This window comes from Barbatula barbatula (genome assembly GCF_947034865.1).
Source record: "Barbatula barbatula genome assembly, chromosome: 9".
NCBI lineage: Eukaryota > Metazoa > Chordata > Actinopteri > Cypriniformes > Nemacheilidae > Barbatula > Barbatula barbatula.
In genome coordinates this window covers 1,144,414-1,165,741 of record NC_136772.1, presented here as the reverse complement: position 1 = coordinate 1,165,741, position 21,328 = coordinate 1,144,414, and the positions used below count along the sequence as shown (strand labels likewise).

The 21,328-nt window shown below is 38.3% G+C and overlaps 2 protein-coding genes across 3 annotated transcripts; one reads left to right on the top strand and one right to left on the bottom strand.

The window, feature by feature from the left end:
* Positions 1–1,226: 1,226 nt before the first annotated feature.
* Positions 1,227–3,976, top strand: dhrs9 (dehydrogenase/reductase (SDR family) member 9). 2 transcript variants are annotated; one of them, XM_079464200.1, is made up of 5 exons: positions 1,227–1,407; positions 1,946–2,260; positions 2,344–2,602; positions 2,801–2,964; positions 3,060–3,976. In XM_079464200.1, the coding sequence occupies exons 2-5, from the start codon at positions 1,948–1,950 to the stop codon at positions 3,281–3,283; spliced, it is 960 nt and encodes a 319-aa protein (XP_079320326.1). In that variant the 5' UTR covers positions 1,227–1,407; positions 1,946–1,947; the 3' UTR covers positions 3,284–3,976. The 2 variants fall into 2 exon arrangements, with proteins under 2 accessions (XP_079320326.1, XP_079320327.1); XM_079464201.1 differs by having other exon boundaries at positions 1,266–1,389.
* A 207-nt stretch (positions 3,977–4,183) lies between these two features.
* On the bottom strand, positions 4,184–21,308 carry col28a2a (collagen, type XXVIII, alpha 2a; the record flags this gene model as incomplete). The annotated part of the gene is made up of 35 exons (XM_079465119.1): positions 4,184–5,001; positions 5,511–5,708; positions 5,788–6,013; positions 6,232–6,482; positions 6,627–7,184; positions 7,271–7,307; positions 7,393–7,428; positions 7,514–7,594; positions 8,435–8,503; positions 8,670–8,738; positions 8,915–8,983; positions 9,140–9,208; positions 9,289–9,357; positions 9,511–9,579; positions 9,711–9,779; positions 10,118–10,189; positions 10,354–10,422; positions 10,593–10,664; positions 10,771–10,839; positions 10,954–11,022; positions 11,240–11,308; positions 11,657–11,725; positions 12,158–12,226; positions 12,314–12,382; positions 13,426–13,494; positions 14,994–15,047; positions 15,141–15,185; positions 15,272–15,316; positions 15,406–15,432; positions 16,017–16,061; positions 16,234–16,287; positions 16,991–17,050; positions 17,323–17,343; positions 18,638–19,212; positions 21,164–21,308. The coding sequence occupies 35 exons, from the start codon at positions 21,306–21,308 to the stop codon at positions 4,994–4,996; spliced, it is 3,645 nt and encodes a 1,214-aa protein (XP_079321245.1). The 3' UTR covers positions 4,184–4,993.
* Between the last annotated feature and the right edge of the window lie 20 nt (positions 21,309–21,328).

Genomic DNA, 21,328 nt, shown 5'->3' with positions numbered 1-21,328 from the left:
TTGCGATATCAAAGTCAATAATCAACAATAATGTTTTCATTTTAATCTCGCAGCCCTGTCTAATAAACTCCTGTTTTTTATATCCATTATCTGCTTTGAACCACCTCAACACAATTCTGATTCTGTTTGTTTCAGTGTAAATGAAAACACTTTTTTTCTGTTGCATTTACATATGTGACCCTATAAAGTAATCCAAAAGCAACAGGACTACAATACTTTTATATTGTGATATTGGATTATGTTACGTAAAAGTCATTTGGAACTGTACCGAAATGCAACTGTTACCCTCCCAACCCTGCAGGAATAACACAAAGCAGTGTTTACATAACTCCAGCAGTAAAAGGGAAACTTTACACAATAAATGTAATTCTGTCATCGTAAAAAGTGACATTTCTATGACATCGTTGACTTCCATAGTTGGGGAAATGATTGTTTCATTTTCTGGGGCAACTTTTAACTTCTATTGATTTTGTATTGGTATGGAACAACTTGGGAGGAGGAGTAACTCAAGGCCGAATTTGCATTTCTGGGTGGAGTCTTCCTCTAGGGGGCGCAATAAAATGAAGAAAATGGCAAACTGTAATAAAGGGAAAATAGATATCATTCAAACAACTGTATTTACAACCACGTAATCCCATTAATCTTCCTGCTCCCCAATTATTGTCACTTGTACCTATACGTTATTTACATTGAGTCATTTAGCAGACGCTTTTATCCAAAGCGACTTACAAAGAGTTCAGGGAGCAATAAGCGATATGTCATAAAAGAGCAATAATACAATAGGTGCTAATACAAAGTTCCTAGTTTCAACAAAAGCCAGAACAACACCTGTTGAGAGAAAGAGAGAGGGTTAGTGTACGTTTTTTCTTCTCATTTGTCTGTCAAGTATTCACTGGTAAGTAAGTTTAAGTAGTTTTTGAAGGTTGTGAGAGATGTGGATGTCCAGTTGGGAATCATATTTATATGAATGACTTGTTTGACAGGACAAATGTCATACATATGGAGAAAACAGACACGGGTTGTCAAAGATGAGTTCAGATCCAACAACCAGATTACAGTATATGGCAAAGTTTATGTAATGAAATGAAATCTGCTTTAATCATATCCTGTTAAAAGCCAGTGTCCTCATCCCAAACCTTTTCCGAGATTTAACTATCTAAACATTCTTGAGGCCATTGAATAATAATAATAATACAAATCCGTGCTACTCACACTTTATTGACCAGATAACGGCCATTATTGTGACTTCTCGTCTGATCTCCTGCGCCCTCTTCTGGACAAACGTTACGTAACAGCAGCTTCTTCCTAGTTCAAGTTCACTGGTGTCAGTCGAGGAATCGACACATTCGTAACATACAGGAAACAACTTTACTCTCTAAGAACACACAGGTATCATAAAGCTTACAGGTTCGTAAGAGTCTTGATGAAACAGTGACGTTAGGAATTGTTGGATTGTTTAGTAGATGTTTTGTCATCAGGAAGTTGCAAACTTGCGGTGTTTATACAGCTGTCTCTCTCCGTCTAATCTTTTTTTATCAGAGAACATTGTGGATTATTGATAACATCAGAATGCTATTATATTGACGCAACGAAGCCTTTAAAGTTTAATTGATTCTTTAAGTAATATACGAGAATATATTCGACTGTTTCGCAATCATACAGTTGAAAGTAAGGGATATTGTGCAAGGTGAATTCCCTGAAAAAATACTTTAGTAAATCTGAAACTTTGAGTTAATTAACGTTGTGTCTTTAATCATGTTTTATTTAAGCTTTAGTGTTTAATAGTGAAACTTTCATAAATGTTTGATGTAGTTAATAATTCACCATTGAGTCATAAACTCTTATCAGTGACCTGTTACACATCTGTTTGTTGACTCTGTGATTCGCATTGATGTTAATAACCGTGGATCCACTTCTTCTTTTTTGTTGTTCATTTTCTCTGCAGGTATGATTCTGTACGCTTGTGGCCTCGTACTCTTGTTCTTTGTGTTTCGGTGGCTCCGAGAATTGAAAAGAGTCCCAAACAAATGTGAGAAGTTTGTGTACATCACCGGCTGTGATTCTGGCTTTGGGAATCTCTTGGCTAGACATCTGGATAAGCAGGGTTTCCGTGTCGTCGCCGCCTGTTACACAGAGAAGGGAGAAGATGAGTTGAAGAAGATCTGCACCGACAAACTCACAACATTGCATTTGGATGTGAGGGATCATGACAATATCAGCAAAGCTGCAGACGCCGTCAAAACCCTGGTGGGTCAGAGAGGTGAGACCTGTAAATCTCTCACATGTACACGAGCGTGGAGTAAAACAGAAGATTCTTTCATGTGTTTGTGTGTTCATTGACAGGTCTGTGGGCTGTGGTAAACAATGCTGGTGTCTCGGTCCCGACGGCTCCTAATGACTGGCTGCTTATTGAGGACTTTAAACACATGTTAGATGTCAATCTGTATGGAGTTATCGACGTCACTCTCAGTGTTTTGCCTCTCATCAAAAGAGCCAAAGGAAGGGTGGTGAATGTGGCCAGTATATTTGGACGGCTTAGTCCCATTGGAGGAGCGTACTGCATATCGAAGTATGGAGTTGAAGCATTCAATGACAGTCTGAGGTGAGACATTCAGTCCTGTGACAACAGACAAGAACTTTAATGTTGGACTGTTTTGAACAAAACTTTCAGGGTCCATGCTGTTCAAATGCTGTTTATTTGGCACTAGGGGTCGTAATGAAATGAAGAAAGAAAGTTTAACAATTAAACCCATTATTGTTACTTATGGCTCATGAGTTATATTTTCATTTGTCTTGACAGGAGAAACATGGCACCATTCGGAGTGAAGGTTTTATGTATCGAACCTGGATTCTTCAAAACACCCGTCACTGACTCCAGCGCCCTGCAAAGAAATTTTGAGAAAATGTGGGAGAGGTTGCCACAAGATGTCAAAGATGAATACGGCAGTGACTACATGGACAAACGTGAGTTCAGATCCAACGCCCAGTTTTCATATGACAGCGTTTATGTATTCAAATGAATTGTATGTGGTGAACGATGTTATACCAACTGTTCGCAGTGAGACGTGCGATGAGGGAAAAGTTTGATAAGATGGCAGATCCAGACCTGATGAAGGTTGTGAAGTGTATGGAACACGCTGTGGCTGCGGTTCATCCCCGGACGAGATATTCTCCAGGCTGGGATGCAAAGTTCTTCTGGCTGCCTCTGTCCTACATGCCAACCTTCATCTCTGATGCTTTCTTTTTAAGAAATGCTGTTAAACCAAAAGTCTCTGTCCTGTAGATACACGTTTACCATTTAATACTGTAAACAAACATAAAGACCAATAAAACTGTTCACACAAATATTGCATACGAACACCAATCTTCCTCAATTTAAGTGAAGATGTGTTTTCTCCTGATATATCATGTTGATAAACAACAATTAGTCCAATAATCCAGAATTCTCTGTGTCCCGGCGGTTCCAACATGCAAGGACAGATATATGTATATTGAAGATATACAAGATTACATTGAATATGTGTTTAGAGTGTATTAACTGTATTTAAACGAGATTTCATTACAATACTTGGTTATGACCATTTTATCTGTATTATGTTTGTCAATCTTGCTGTCTTTAAACAGTTTAGAGCCATGCAGACCATAAACAGGGAATTTTAATTAATATTAACAATACTGAGTGAATTTCCTTATCATTTGAGTGGTAACATAAAGCTAATATCATATTAAATATTATATATATATATATATATAGTTTTATTTAAGTTACGTGAGCTTCAGAGGTTCCTATTGGTTGGGTGGCAAAGATGTAGCAAATGGACGGGCCCGGCTGTCATAGTCCCGCCCACTATTATAAATAATAATAATTTTAGGAATATTTTGTGTATTAAAGTGTTGTTGTTTGTATCATTTTTATAAAGCTAGAGGCATTATTATAACGTTTTAAACATGACATAAAAAAACAATACACTATGAATTTTATTGACATCTGCGTTAGTGCATCATCAGACGTGTCAGTTTATCCATCCGGTCGTATTTGTGCAGTTCTTTAGTGTTAAAAGTTTATTTAGTGTTAAAACACAAAATCTGTTTACATATGATTAGTCAAAGTTAATATTTTATTTAAGTGTTCTTTGGAAAATCCTTTTTTTCTATGACAAACAAAAAGACAGACATCATTATTAACCAAACATTTTATTCATGAAATCCACAATTATGATCAAAAACACCTTCAAAAATATAAATTGCATAAATGTATAACAGTAAACATATCTATGTCTAACAACAGCATTACGGTTTGCAAATATGTTGAAATAGAAGAATGTATCATTGTAAAACTAGCACATTACACATATATACAAAATCATGTTTGAAAATCATAATTGCATTTAAATTACTACGACATAGTGACCTGAGATCCTAAAACACTTAACTCCCCACAATTCTCAATTCCAATCCAAAGATTCGTATCCTCATAAAACCCCCAGACACAGACCTTCTAAGTGTATGATGTTTATACAACCTGATAAATGCTTATTCAAGTCACAAATTGTATATTCATTTAAATAAAAACTAAAATATACAATCAATTCCCAGTCAAGGTTGCAAAACATCTTTCTGCATGTTACAATTGTGACATGTAGAGCAGTGCACGGATTCTTAGAATATACTGTGAAAAATAAAAAAATGTGAATGAACAAATGGACTGTGTTTGATGATGATGAAAGCACATTAAGATGACAAGAACAACGTTCATTATCATTCCTGTGTTTAGGTTCAGCTTTAGGATTCACTTATATTTTAAAGACCAAAACCAAAGCTTTTTAACTTCATTTCTTTAGATTGTGAACTTGCCTAAAGCCAGGTGAACAATTCTGATGTTACGTCAAATCATTAAAAGGAGTGTAAATTAGTTCATATCCATCATTGCAGAACATCAAAGTTTATTTATTGAGGTTCAGTGTAGAATGTCTGAGGTGAGATTTCATCCATGTTAACCAGCTGGAATGAGAAATAAGGAAAACTCATGAAAGTAGATCTGTAAATAATATCGTACGTGACAGTATCTATGTATGTAATATGATTGAGCTGACAACCCATGACCTGCGTATATACTGTTGTTGTTTTTGTGCTTATACTGCTTTATAAGACTATTTAGCAGACGCTTTTATCCGAAGCGAAGCGGTACTTTCTTTCCTGTTGGTTTTGCAGAGCCAACAATTTTGTATTCATTTACAGAAGATTCAGTTAAGCCTTGAGTGTTGTTAATGCTATAACTAAAATGTCAATAATGTTTTAGTAAATCTCTTATTTGAATATCAGTTTCATTTGATTCAATCTGATCAAAATATTGTGACCGTGAACCCAGTGCTGTTATCGTATCGTGTATCAGTACACCACTAATAGCAATAGCTTTTACTTTATATCATCACAAATATATTGTTAATATTTTACATGAGCAGCTCTGTGGGGGATGTTAGAGTGAAATGACGTTGTGAATAATACTGTACCTTTGATGGTGACGACACACGTCTTCTTGCACTCGTCCTCTGTTTGGAAACGGTTCTCGTTGCCTTCACAGCCTCCGTACCAGAATTGAGCGCAAGAATTTGCCTGTTTGTCATAGTACCAGCGGATGATGTATCCTCTACAGGAACCCTGACTTAAGCTCAACAGACATCGAGGATCTAGGGGAGCTGAATCAAACACTTTAGAGAGACAGAGAAGCTCATGTCAGTGAGTGAACTGTTTAGTGTGGATGTTTGATGTACTGTGTGTTTGTATTACCTTTAGTGACAACAGGAACAGGTTTTATGTTTACATTCACAGAGACAGTGGAACCGGAAGAAGATTGTGATACTGATGATGACGAAGATGACGATGATGTAGATGAAGATGTACTGGTTCCTGGCAGTACAGGCAGGACGGTCTTATTGACAACAGCAAAAGTGCCTCCACCTCGCCTTTGGGATTTTGTGTCAAGGTCCTCCCCTTCATATTCGTCTTCATCCACCTGAATAGTAACCACAATATCAGAGAGCATCAAGAGAAATCAATCTATTCTATCACTAATCTAATCACTGCATTTGGGTTCAAATGTTCAGGGCTGGGTTTCCCGAAAACTTCGTATCACCACGTCGTTCTTAAGAATATATTGCTACTACTCTTAAGGTATATCCTAAGAATGACAACTTTTTATCTCCTTTTTTTTAAATGTCTGAAGACAAAAACCTGTGTTTTGAGAGGGCCGGGGATGATGGGAAGCGGCATGCTGTTTCCCCGGCCTCTGGTGTGACTCTGGGTTCTGTCCGCCGTGTCCTGGAATCTGCTTCCAAAGACGTTATTCCCGTGTACGGAAGCGTCCTCCTGGCCGTTGTTATAACCGAATCCGTTGTGTCCGTTCACACCGTTGGTAATGCGGTTGTAGATGAGGGCTCCGTTCTCATCTTCACAGAACTGACCGACCAGTTTAGATTCCAGAGCTGTACAGACCAAACACAGACGTTCATTTATGATACGAAAGGGAAAGTTCGAGCTAAGTATCTCATAGTAATCTAATTAATTGAAAATCTATATATGTATAGCCCTAGATATGATATAGATATACAGTATATATGAAGGCTTACTTGGCAGCGTGTTGAAGTCGTCGATGAGAAACATGTGTTCACTGTCAGGGTCGGAGGCAATGAGGTTCAGCTCCCTCAGAAACTCGGCCTGCGTCGAGTCGGAGATGTTAACGATACCCAGTGCATACATCTCGATGTTAGCCACGTGAGCCTCGCGCACGGCAATGTCCAGCTTCACAGGCTCTCTTTTGTCCGTCTGCCCATCTGTAATGACGATGGCAACTTTCCTGACGCCATTCCGGGCGCTGTAGAAGGCCTCTTGAGTGGCTTTCCGGATGGCGGTGCCAGTGTATGTTCCCTCTCCCATGTACGGCATGTTCCTGATAGCTTTTTTGACATCCTGCTTGGTCATGTATCTGGCCAGGTTGAACTCCAGATGAACATCCAAGCTGTACAGAACCAAACCGATTCTGGTGGCGTTGCGGCCCACCGTGACTCGGTCCACGAGAGCGGTGACGAAATCCTTGATGATCTCAAAGTTTTCAGGGCCTACGCTCTCTGAGCTGTCAATCACAAACACCAGCTCCATCGGCCTTTCCTTGCACTTGATGCCACATCCTAGAAACATCCAAAACAAACAAATCAATCATCATAAATGTAACATACTGTATCTGTTTTTAAGAAGTGAGCACAATTAGACTTACCACAAATCTCTTTGATCAGTTTGATTATATCTTCTCTCTGAAAAATGTATTTTGTTGGTTAACATCTATAATGTGTGTACTGTAAATAATGAATTTGTGTTTGGAGAAATGTTTGAACTCACAGTGAGACCCGCTTCACCCTTAATTCCTGGTCTTCCCTAAAAAAAACACAATGTGAATTAGAATGGAAAACACATTCTGCTCTTGCACAAAAGATGGTTTATAGGGATTAAATTGACTCACAGATAATCCGGAGGTCCCGGGGTCACCCATGTCACCTTTGATACCTTTTATTCCTCTCTCGCCTTGCAAACCACGATCACCCTATACAGGACAAACACAAACAGATCAATTAAACATGACGTATTGTACTTTTATCATTTTGATTTTATGTTTTACTCTGAACTTTACAAATACTAGGAAAAGTAACATTTGACTTTTATGATCATTGATTTCTATTACAAATAAACAGACTAATTAAACAGTATGTTTTCTTTCAGTAGTACATAATAAACCTTAAAAAAGCTAAAAAGAAAATATTAATTCTTTATGAATGTCACTTTATAGCTTATTTGACTTTCTCTCACTTTATGAATTTTGGCAGTTTTTAACCAATTTAAGTTAAATATATCACTGGTCTCCTTCTAAAACCTTGTATCTCCATATTTGCCTCCTTATCTCCATATCTCCACATGTCATAAATCTACATTTTTATTAGTAGCCCATTATGTTTGTCACTGGGTTTTGCAAATACTGAAACAATAAAAGTATATAATGTAATCACTGGAAAAGATAAATGTTTCTTCCATTTCCTGACTGTGAATTTGGGCATCCGAGGTTTCAGTAGGACAGCAACTATACGCAATGTTTATATTGGGATTCCTATCAAATCTCGAGGTCAGATAGTTAAGATTTCAAGACGTTTAAAATTTGAAAATGATATGTAGATCGCATTAGACTCACTGTTATCTATTGTCTTTTGTGTACCAACCTGACATACAGTATCAAACGCAACCAAAACTGATCACATGCTGTGCTTTAAAATGTCCATCATTTCTCAATATTTTCTTGCTTAATACTGTGAAGTGTTTTTCAAACTACATTGTGGCTTGACCTTGTACTCATAGAATGATGGCCGGCACAGGATGTGAACCAAAGTCTCACCTTTGAACCCGCAAGTCCCTCTCCTGAAGGACCTCTCGGTCCTGTGACTCCTGGAGCCCCCTGATCACCCTGATGAGTTAAACAAACACAAACGTATTCAAGTTCAACCTTCACCAAATATTCACAATTATGTAGCAATCGATATAACATGAATCTAACACTGTGACTATTTAAAGCATATAATCCAGAAACATTCAAATCAATTGAATTCGGCAGTAGACAGTTGTGAACATACTTTAGGTCCCTGAATACCCTCCCCGGGGGGACCGTGTGGCCCTGGAGGACCTTGTCTTCCCATGTTGCCCTGCAACAGCAAGACAGCTGAATTAATAAAGAAGCAGACATCTTGTCTTTCTTAATCGCCATAGCAACAGAGACAGACTCCTCAGACACTCAGAAGCACTTCTCTTGTGTGTTATGTGATGTATAACATTTCATTACAGTCCGAGAGAGTTTACAGTCAGAGATTGTGTTTCTTACTGGTGGTCCCTGCAATCCTTCTCCGGGTGGGCCTGTCAAACCGGGTAAACCCCTGAACCCAACATCCCCCTGAAGAGTAAATTGAACACAGGGTGAACTCTAAATCTTCTAGGTGTTATCCTTAGAGTTTAAATAAGTTATCTGATATAACCTAAAACATTTTCATTTCTTAAAATATAAGAGACGACCTGACTACATCATCATAGGTTTGAGTGGTCACGTTACCTTTGGTCCAGGAATGCCGATGCCCTCGGTGCCGGGCTCACCTGGCGGGCCTGGGAAACCAGGCAGACCCTGCGCAAGTATCAAATGATAGTAAATACAGTGTCTTGATGCAATAAAAAGGTATTTTTAAAAATGCAAAGGTCACTTACCACCGGACCAGGGAATCCTTCACCTTTAGGCCCGAATGGACCGGGCGGCCCTGGATTACCTCGGTCACCCTAACAGCGACAGGGTGGGAATTGACTTTAACATTTTTCAAATAATCACATTATTTAGATCTGTTTAATTTAGTTCTAAACAAACCTTTATTCTAATATGACATATTCATATATTCTAGTATAATTTGATACGCTGATAACCCTCCTGCCTACCTTTGGACCAGGTAGGCCGTATCCCGTCTCTCCAATGTGTCCTGGAGGACCTGTCGGACCCAAGTCACCCTGCGGGTACACACAGAGAGATGATGTCATAGCCTCACGTCTCGCTTGCACATATACACTATGATGACTGTGAATGTTCTGATTCATTGTGTTGGCAGCGGGCCAGTGACATGAGTTGTTATTTTTGTTACCTTGGGTCCTGCAAGAGCTCGCCCGGGTAATCCTGGCATACCTAACCTTCCTGGTGTCCCTGGCTCACCCTGAAAGCAAAAGTATAACGTTCATATGATGTCATCTGATTCACGTCTAATACCATGTTTGAAAGCACACTCTTTTTACAGTATTTCTATTTCTAACAGTGAGCTTCTGCAAAGGTGTCAAATTATTTTAACATGTTTTCTTATTTTCTTGGTTCATTCTGTTTTAAGACGTGTTTTACGTGTACATTTCTAGTATTTTTAAATGCCTTGTTTTTGCTCCAAATCAAATTCATCTCATGGTTGGTTTGGATCATGGCTTATAACCAAAAGAGAACAAGCGAGATGGAAAAGAAAAGTGGACGGTCACCGTTGTCCTCTGATCTCTCAGATGCTCTCACCTTTGCTCCTGATGGGCCACTTATGCCAGGAGGACCTTGCAACCCTCGAATGCCACGCTGGCCCTGGTCTCCCTACAAAGATGACAGGTCACAAAACAATACAGCTTTCGAACAGACACACACATATTTACTTCACATCATAGAACAGAATACCACAGAACAAAAAAGTGACATTTAAAGCCCAAAGTTCACAGAGAAAACACAGATTTGCAAAGAGCATGAAATGGAGATCGTACCTTCTCTCCTTGAGTACCGATTCCTGACGCCCCTTCAGGTCCCCTTAAACCGCTGGCACCAGGCTCACCCTGAAAACATAAGAATAAATGACTTTTTATAAGAGCTCTTTTGGGTATGTATTTGATGTTCACTTCACTGAAATGTTTGCTCAGAGAAACGTCAGATGTCTGTGATTCGATCCGTTCAAATGCTCATTTGATCCCACATCTCATTTCCAGACATCACGATGTAGGGTTACCTTTTGTCCTGGAGCACCGTCCTCTCCGGGAAGCCCGGGTACTCCAGCCAGCCCAGACGCTCCAGGCTCACCCTGAGAATATTAAATCTGTCATTCAATTTTTTTACCTTAACAATTCCCATATTCTTCTTCTAGGCAACAACAATTTACATTCAAGTGTTTTGAGCAAGAGCATCACCTTTGATCCAGGTTCTCCTTGCCCTCTCTCTCCCGGACCACCCATCTCTCCAGGCAAACCCTGATCTCCCTAAAGAACAACAGAGAAGAGTCAAAATATTTCTTTGACACAGCAAGATCATAACATTAAAAACAAAATAAGTGTGCCATTCATATAAAAATATGTATCTTCACCAAAACTAACCTTAGGGCCTGGAAGACCTTCTCCTTGTAGTCCTCTTCCTCCTGGAGGTCCCCTCGGACCCTCAACACCCTGATTAACAGAAACATTGCACATTACACAAAAGCAAGCATTTCATCCGGAGATCAATAATAATGAATCAATGCTGAATGTGAATCACTGAATCTAAAGAGAAGTCTCTCTTGACTCTTGTCTTTGTTTAAAATGTTTCTAAAAACAACCATAAGCATCATTTAATAAGCAATCAATGAAATCAAACAGAAATATGTATTTGGTCACACTGTGCCACCTTTTCTCCCTGAATGCCAATCCCCTGGATCCCGATTGGTCCTGGCAAACCTGGAGGTCCGAACTCACCCTAAAAACACAACAAACACAGGATGGGTCACTTTCAGAATACAACTAAACACATTTTTTTAAACACTGTTTTACGAGAATAATAACGCACGATAAAATGACATAAACCTATGGACGGACAAGTTCAGGTGTTTTTTTAGTACCAGCAGGTGTTCTTCAACAATTCCCACAGTAATCTGACCTGTGCCGCCCTCCCATCTGTTGTGCCGCCCTCTCTTTTCCACCGACCAATCATCATCCAGCATTTCAATGACACATTAGGGTCGCTTTACAAACGTCATTAACTCTTTTGTGTGTTATGGTGGGCTTGTGTGAATGTCATTCATGTGCTGATGTATTTACAGCCCACCTTATCGCCTTTGATTCCAGGACCCGGCGATCCTCTCTGTCCCCTCGGACCATCTAGACCCCTGTCTCCCTGTTAAACAAAAGAAGAGCCATCACATCCCCCCGAGAGGCGTTCACTCCGGATTATACGTATTGTTCCTTCATCTACAGAAAACTTTCAAACGGCTTTTATGTCTGTGGTGTGCTGATGATAGGGTGCCATCGGGTAACTTGTGGGCTGGGTTGCATCAATAGAGATTAAATTTGGACAGAATTGAAAGCAAATGAAGTCCAGATATGTTTCTGTATGTTTATATTTAAGATTACATTTAATAAGTAATTTGGGCTTCAAATGAGCACTAAAGAGATCATTCAGAGATCCCTAATGAGGAATATTAAAGTCTTAAATGCATCCGTTAACTCTTCACATGGCCTCTGGCTGTTATAAACCTCCAGTGAGATGAAAGAGAGAGAGAGAATGATGGAGAACAGAGGTTTTATAGTGAGTGTTTTTGGGCCTTACCTTTGGACCAGGAAAGCCCTCTCCTTGCGGTCCTTTCTCGCCTTGAACACCCTGTGGCCCTTGAGGTCCCTGGTTAAATGGACAAACACGAAGACAGACGTCATACAGCGTCATTCACGGCTCTTCTAAATCATAAACTTCTACTTTCATACTTACAGGCAGACCAGGCTCGCCAATGCCAGGTGGACCCGGTGGACCCGACCTACCCTGAAATCCCAAGTCTCCCTGCAGACGGATCATTTGAGAGACAAACACAGAAATGTGACTATCCGCGTCAATTACTTCATTCAAATGAAAGAAGAGCGTTGTGTTGCATGAGCTGTCTGATCAGATGTCTTGTTTCAAGTCTTATTTTATTTGCAGTTCAATCATGACAACTCTCGGGGTGATCATTTCAACCAGCATTTATTAGCATGGACATGAAACGTATATAAGCTTGATTTTGCTGAAGGAGATCTGCTACGCTGCTGAGATAAAACAAAAATTCTGCTTAATCAAAATAACAAGGAAGGCTGCTGCAAGAATTGAAACCCCCATAGCAGATCTCTACGAGTGGAGCTGGGGAGGAGGAGGGATGAAGAAAACTCTCATATTCGCGCAGCATACTAGGCAAGGTTAAGACGCCGTATATATGTGGTACGTAATAAGGAAGCGTTTCTGATTGGTTGGAATTTGAATGGACCAATTCGCGATAGTTAGAGTTTCATGCCTGAACTATATATTTATTTGAGGAAATGTCAGTAGGTTAAGACCAGTGTTGGGTAAGTTACTCTGAAAAAGTAATTAATTACTAGTTACTAATTAAATATTATAATTACATTACTGTACAAATGACTCTCTCCAAAAGGTATTTGATTACTTATTACTAATTACTTTCTATATCCTACATCAACCTTGACTAGTTAAGTGACTCAAGGATAGACACTAAATTACTCTTAATTCAATTAAATAAATCATATAAAACTACATAAAGTAGTATTATTAACTGACTTAAGAATTACACATGTGAGAAAGATACATTAATGCATGCATTTTAAAGTTAGACTTTGATTTTTTTAAAAACAGTTACATTTAATGTCAATTCCACTATTGTATACATTACACAGTATTTTAATCGATTACATCTGAATTAACTGTAATTAAATGACATAAAAAACAAGAGTAATCCCTTACTTTACTTTTTTAAGGGAAAAGCAATTAAATAATAGTAACCAACTACTTAGTGACTAGTTACACCCAACACTGGTAAGTCCATGAATGAGGTGAACCTTTGGTCCGGGAAGTCCAACTCCAACGTCACCCTGAATTCCAGGTGGCCCCGCAGGGCCGCGCTCACCCTGTAATAAACAAACAATTTCAATTGAGGAATTATCAACCTTCAACAACCACAGAGTATTTGTAGTGAAAAGTCAACAGCAAGTGTGCGGTTTTATGCATTATTTTGAAACATACAGTTACATCTGGTATTGTGAAAAAACTTTCATGACACAAGTAGGTCAGTGCTAGCAGTCGCAAATCTGACGTCTCCAGACATTTATGATATCTACTTGCAATTCAACACGCTGGAATTTCTTTTTGTTCGTGTCTTTTGCGTGTCTATACATGAAGAGAAAAACCTCACTCCGTTCAGCATTTTTCCATGGGAATCTTTTTTTCCGTGATTTTATTAGCTACTATCATAAACCCAGTTCATTCTTTGACTCTTTCAGATTGACTTAGAGTGATACTTCATTCCTAAAATGAAATGTCTGTCATCATTTATTCACCTTTGAGTTGTTGCCAATGTGTATAAATGTGTTTGTTCTGATGAACACGGAGAAAGATATTTGGAAGAATTCTTATAACCAAGCAGATCTCGACCCCCATTGACTCCCATAGTAGAAAACAATACAATGCTTTTCCTACATTCTTCAAAAGTTCTTCTTCTAAAATGATAAAGTAATCTGTCCTACTATGGGAGTCAATGGGGGGGCGGAATCTATCTAGTTATAAGCATTCTTCCAAATATCTTTCTTCGAGTTCATCAGAACAAACACATTTTTAAAGATTTGGAAGAACTCGAAGGGTGAAGCATCCCTTTAACTTCTGAGTTCTTTATCTGTCTTTGTATTTAAAAAAACATAAAAAAGTACTAAAAGCTGGATTTGCGAATAAAAAAGCCATGTGCAGAACTGCTAAACTTTCTGTATTGTTCCTATCGAATATTTAATTTGAAGGATCTCACACATTCTAGTAATGTAGTATATTATTTCATTATTTCAACAATGACATACAAAAGATCTGCACCGATTGCCGTACTACTTGCGGTTGGCTTATTGTCTCTTTCAATTGGACTAAAATAAATGTGCATGTGGACCAGACTCTGTGTCGTGAGCCAGAAGTCTGGCAATACATGTCCACCGTGAGCATATGTGCAAATCTAAATGTTTCCTGTAGTTAAACAAAACATGGAAAGACTACAAACAGCAGTTCTCAGGGTCTATTAAAGGAGATCCAGAACAAGTGCAAACCTGTAAACCGCCCCTTAACACAAAAGAGCCAAACTACAGCTGTAATTCAATAACCCCCGAGCCTTCTTTGTGCTACTCATATAATCTTGTTCCTTTTATTTAATTTTTTGTGTGTGCAAGAGTGAAAATCAACTCAAAGAATCAAAAGAGACGTGTAGGCTATCTTTCATGCCTCTAAAATGAATGATAATTCTCTTTAAAGAAACACAAAATGTGCACAGTTAGTCTTTAGTGTGGGTTTTATGGGAAACAGTGATCATTTTCCAGGTGTGCATGTTTAACATGAAATCTGTGAAGATAATGGTGTGTGATTATAAGCCACAGACCTTCTTGCCCTGTGGGCCCTCCGCTCCGATGTCACCCTGTGGCCCTGCTATACCCTGCGAGGAAAACATCAAGATGGTTTTGATCTTCAGCTAAGGTGGTGAAGTTTTATTTTAGTATAATAAATAAATAAATATATTCACACATACCTGCAGACCTCTGGCCCCCTGAATGCCGACCGGACCCTCAGGACCCTGTGAGACGGTACAGTAGATAAACAAATGAATCATCTGGATTTTGTTTATTATGAATGTGCAGAGCGAGCTGAAGGTTTACACACCCGGTCTCCTTTGATTCCTGGAGTACCACATTCTCCTCTTTCACCCTGAAGATACACAAGACTAAAACATCATCAGGATTCATCTCATATCAGTGTGCTGGTTAACGCAAATGATAGATGAAGGGATACTATACCTGCTCTCCTTTGTAACCTGGTTTGCCCTAAAAGCAAATACAAATTTATTTCCATTTTATCTTGCAAGCAGGTCATCAAGGTTTTAAAAATGTCATTATTGCAGAGTGGGTTATTATTGTTTAAACGATTCAAACATTGCAATCAAATACAACATTTACCTAAATATTATTTAATTTAAAATAGATCATATAAATAAATAAAACCTTTGCAATGAATTGAAATAAGTTTATTATACAATATAATATAATTATATTAAAATAAACACTAAATCAACTAAACTAGAAGTGAATAAAAATGAATAGAAACTATATCAGTATGAAACATTTATAAATAAAACTGTATTAGAATAAGAAATACAACAAATAAAAATGTACTTTTAAATAATAATTTATAAGAATAAAAAAACGAACTACAATATAAAAATAAAAGGGAATAAAATATTACTAAAACTACAAAACAATATAAAATGTACAGGAAATGACATCACAAACAGGACTCATAACTATGTGTCAAGTTCAGTAATATCACATTTGGACGATCTAGCTCATGCTACTATCTATCCTATAATTAGGATTCAAGTTAAACATCCCTACACCTATAATCCACTCACCTCTGTGCCTTCACGACCAGGTAATCCACTCAAACCAGCTTCACCCTAACAAGTGCACGCAACAGAAAGGGTTACAGAACATCAGACGGAAGGCTTGCATCATTTTTTCCTCCTATCATGATGATCTACTCTAATATAGACATCAGTCTCCAGCATCATATTTGCATTTCTCACGAGCATGCACACAGAATGAACGTAACAAAGACCAAGTTCTGACCTTTTGACCTCTCAGCCCTGGGGCTCCGTCCTCACCTGGACGACCCTTCTTACCCTGCAGCAAGAGGGAAAAGAACAGCAGTGTCAATTCCACGCAGTGAAAGTGAATGACCTCACTGGTCTGCAGCGATTATGCTTAACTTTCAAAAAAATGATGGATGTGTTTTGCAATCTAGTCATACGTTGGGAATAAATATCAGCAGGAATACATTATAGAAATCCCTGTCAGGTTGAACTCCCCAAAATGCTTTAATGGCTATATTAAACAGTTTCTCGTCAACTTCTTTTTTAATGGGAACTGCAACTTGGTTTTGTGTTGGAAAACTTGTAAGAATGATAGCCTGGCTGATAGAAAAGACCCCTAAAATGAGAAATTCACCTGCAGCTGTGACCAAACATTAATTCTATGCCTGTATTCATGTGCGTGTAAGAAGGCCGTGTCAGTCACAACATGCCATGACGCATTCTACACATGGCGTTTTCAGCAGACGCATCACAAAGGAAACTTGATTTCAGGAACGTTATTTGGGGGTTTTCATCAAAGGTACCGCTGAGGGGTCTTCGCAAAAAACCCATAATCATCCTGACTCTCACGCAGCAAAGCAGTTATTCAGAATGTCAGAATCTCCAAGCTGTTGACTTTTCTCAAAAGGAATTCGTACCTCTTAGAAACAGAAAAGTGAGGAGAAAAATGTGCCTTTGGGCTTGCGTGGATACACCGTCCCATTGAGAATGAAATTGAAGGTGTAAGTACTTACCGCAGGGCCGCTGGGTCCTCGCTCCCCCTTCACACAAGCACACTTTGGGGCTAGAAGACACTTTAAAGAGAATTTGGGTCAACGCAAGAATTTCTTTTATTTGTTCAGCGTGTTTAAGATTCTTTGAAGGTTTAGCTAATCATTTAAAGTACTTTAACCAGAGACAGGCTAGCTAAGAAGCTATTCATAAGAAGAAGCTCAACTGAATTAACTATAGTGAAATATCTGTTTAAACATAGTTCTATATGTTTTTCTGTGAAATGTGATCAGTTAGTCTTTGTACATTAAATACAATCGAAGACGGGAAATCTTTTGTGAGGACACATACTCACCCCATCATTTGCCAATTGAGCCTGTATAGAGATAACAGATAAATTAGATTCTGTCCAAACTACAGTCCATATATCAAACTTGTTATTATACTTGTAGATATTTGGCAAATCTTTCCCTTCATACATATGCAATTCGGGGAAACATCCAACACTAAACACGATGAAAGAAAACACTATAACTGAACGTGTCCAGTCTTGTTTTACATTTAAATTGTCTCTACTGTATGTGTTTCTGCTCACGTGGAGTACAATGTCGGACAAAAAGGTTTTAAAAAACATATTTCTGGAGAACAAAGTAAAAAAACAGGCACATTCAGTATCACGCCAGATGACTTATACCAGGAAAGGCAGACGGTTTATTCTGAAAGTCAAATGAAGGACAGGATGACCAGTAATAGAGAATCCAAAAAACAGCAGAAATGATGCGCTTCAGTGTTGCCAAGTTACACTTAAACAAAAAGGTGCTTCAAAAGGTTCTTTTGGTTGCATAAAGAACCTTTAACATCTGAAGAAGATGTTCTTTATGGTGAAGAACCTTTGACCGAATGGTTTTTTGTGGAACCAAAAATGGTTCTATGGACCCTTTAATGGACCCTTTATTTTTAAGAGTGTGAGATCTTTAAAATCGCCCACTAAGGTCCACATAAAACAATAAAACGTGACATCAACTGTACCATTCATTTAGTTTCTTAACCTTAAATGACAATATAAACACATCTCTCATGATACATTTTCCATGACAAGAATGTTATCATATCAACGTCTCTCTTTTTTTGTTAATATAAACTCTCGAAAATTAAGGTGCTTTAAAGGTTCTTCACAGCATAGAACCGTTCAGTCAAAGCTTTAAAGAACCATTTCTTTCTTACTTTTTTACTGCACTTATGCTTTTAGTTGTCCTAATGTTGTTCCAATTTTTTACCTCATATGTAAGTCGCTTTGGATAAAAGCGTCTGCTAAATGACAATGTAAATTTTGACAAAAAAAAGGTTCCTCTTATGGCATCGAATGCATACCACATCAAACTTAATTGGTGCTTAAAAACAGCTAAAGATTCATATCAATTTGTAAGATTTCTTATGAACATTTTTATACTATCTGCTTTCTACCAAGTGACAATTGTGTTTAGGGGCGGGGCTTCATATTTGATTTCACACATTTACATTGTAGGAATTTTGCCACTTTGTGAAATAGTCACGTTTTCTCTGAGATCAGGTGGGTGTGGACACCGTAATGATTTATTTTTAGCATCACGCCTGGTTAGGGACGTTTAGAGATCTTTTCACGCATGAATGACCGACAGCATCATACTCACAATCTGAGTGATGACTTTCTCCATGACGGTCGTGTCCTGCAGATTATAAAGGAATTTGGCGGCGGGCGTGCTGGCCAGCAATCTCAGGTTGGCAACGTTTCCCAGCTCGTTGGCTGTATGGGTGATGCCGATGGTGAAGACCTTCACACCCTGGTTCTTTGCATCTGCCATAGCCGAGAAGATATCAGGATTCCTGGGATGGAAGGAGCCGTCCGTCAGCAGCAGGGCGATCTTAATGCTGTCTGGACTTGATTCTTCCACAAATATCTTGGTCATGTTAGTGATGGCGTAGGTGGTGTAGGTCCCGTGGCCGATGTACGCCATGGGCGCGATGCTGCTCTTGAAGTTCTCCGAGCCTCTCCATTGGTTTAAGGTCTGCTCGATGATGACGTGACTGCTGTACTGAAGCAGAGCCGCTCTCCAGCTGAGTTTACGAGCCGTGTCCAAGCGGATGCTCTGCAGACCTTCTATAATGTCCATTGCAAACTGTTTCTCCAGCTGATGGTTGTCTTTGGCCGTCTCAGAACTGTCCAGCAGGAAGGCCAACTCCAAACTGCAGTCCTCATCCATGATGGCTGATGTTAAAGAAACAAATACAGAGGAGATGTGTTATAGACTTCATGACAGTTTTGTGTTTCAGATTCAAACTGCACCAATACATTTTAAGAAATGCCATACATTTGTCACAGCTTAATGTTATTGCTCAGTTGTTGCTCTTTCATAGCTCAGAAGATTTGATGGAGTTCTCTGATGTGTTTTATTAAGTATCAACTTGAGTCTCAGATGAGAAACAAAAGAGAATCAAATGAGAAACACACGAAGAGTCTGGAGGTGTAAAATGAATATAGATTGTTGAGGTCAAATAATCTGGATTTGAGTAAATATGATGAGAAATGATTGAGATCTTCAATAATATTGACTTTTGACTGCAGACGATTCAAATTTGAGCTCAGCTTGACACATTGATGACGTCTCTTCTCAAACTCTGCAGTTTAAATAAAAACATTATTTTCCAGAATCTTTTCTTGTTGTTTTTTTTTTACATATTTTTTAAGTAAAATGTCAAAAAATATGCAATTTTATAACAGATTTGTACGTATTTCTGTAATATGTGACCCTGGATCACAAACCCAGTCTCAAGTAGCATGTGAACATCTAAGGTAAAAGCCAAAAATCTTTTGGATATTGTTCCATGAAGATATTTTGTACATTTCCTACCATAAATATATAAAAACTTTATTTTTGGGAGTGAATGGTCTGCTACAGTCTCTGATTAACAATTTCAAATGCAATTTTCTGATTTGTTCACACTCTCATATTCCAGAGTTTTAAACGGTTGTATCTCCACCATTTATAGTCATGTCCTAACAACACATACATCAGTAGAAAGCTTTATTATTCAGATTTCAGATAATATAATGAAAATGTCCCCTTAAGACTGGTTTTGTTGTCCAGGGTCAACATATGGTCAACATTACAGAAAAAGAACGCAAAATTACAAGAAAACATGTAATTTTACAAGGAAACAATTATAATTATACAGTTTTTCAGTATTACAGTATTTCTGGCTTTCCAACTGTGCCCATCATTTTTTAACAATAAAATATATATACACATACATAGAAGATATATCCTTATCCTTCTATATATCATTTTATCCTGTAATCTTACAGGGAAAAAATATTTTACGTTTTATTTCTTTATGGATTTTTTTTCACAGAGATAGATATTTAAGAGATGTCATCTATAGGCCATTGAGCGGAACACGAGCCATACATATATGTTGTCTGTTTTCCTGAAAGATAAATATTATACGTTGAAAATATACATTTGGTCCCATCTTTATACAGCATGCGGTCTTGAAGCTTGATTTTATGAGCAATACTTGAGAATGGCGTGTGAATAGTAAATATTGTCTCATGAAACCATGTCTGATGCTGTAACAATCCTTTAACACATCAGTTAGCTCTTCATGTCTCGGGTGACAAGAAATGACCCAGCGGGTGTTATAGAAACCTAAATCATGTTCATATTAGAATGGAGCATTTAAACTCATTCTCCTTCAAAAATGATGTTGAGTTATGAGGTTATACTATGTCTATGCCAAGTTGCATGTTTCCATCCAAGTCATAAAGGTTTTAATCGACAAAAGTGTGAGTAAATGATGAGCTCAATGGTTAGAGCAGGGTGTCAACAACGCCAAGGTCATGGGTTCGATCCCAGGGGTTTGCACATACTTAGAAACAAATGTATAGGATAATGTAATAATGTAATAACAGCGTCTGCCAAATGCATAAAGGCATAAATGTAAAATATGCACTGTAGCAAATGTTTCAAACCATTGTTGGGTAAAATATGGACAAAACCAACTGATTAATGAAAAATAACCCAGAAGAAGTTCAATTAAACCCAACGGTTGGCTTTGTCCACAATTACTCATTCGCATTCCTTTTGGGGTGTCGTATCATTGAGACGATCAAGAATATCTAGTCCAGAGACACAAAACAATATAAATGCATGAATCACCTTGACCGTCATGTTTCTGCAGAAGAGCTGAAGTCTGTCCCCTGGTCTTCACTCGTGTCGGTCCCGTTCTTTCCTCATAAAACTCTTGAGCCCAGACGCCCAGAAAACCCAAACACAACAGTGACCAACTCAGCGTGGGAGACATGGCTGGCACTCCTAAAACAA

Excerpts from the sequence above, each read along its gene's own strand:
- dhrs9 (XM_079464200.1), top strand. The coding sequence starts at position 1,948 with ATGATTCTGTACGCTTGTGGCCTCGTACTCTTGTTCTTTGTGTTTCGG. Across the intron at positions 2,603-2,800 it reads GCATTCAATGACAGTCTGAG|GAGAAACATGGCACCATTCG; the intron begins GTGAGACATTCA and ends TTGTCTTGACAG. Across the intron at positions 2,965-3,059 it reads CAGTGACTACATGGACAAAC|TGAGACGTGCGATGAGGGAA; the intron begins GTGAGTTCAGAT and ends AACTGTTCGCAG.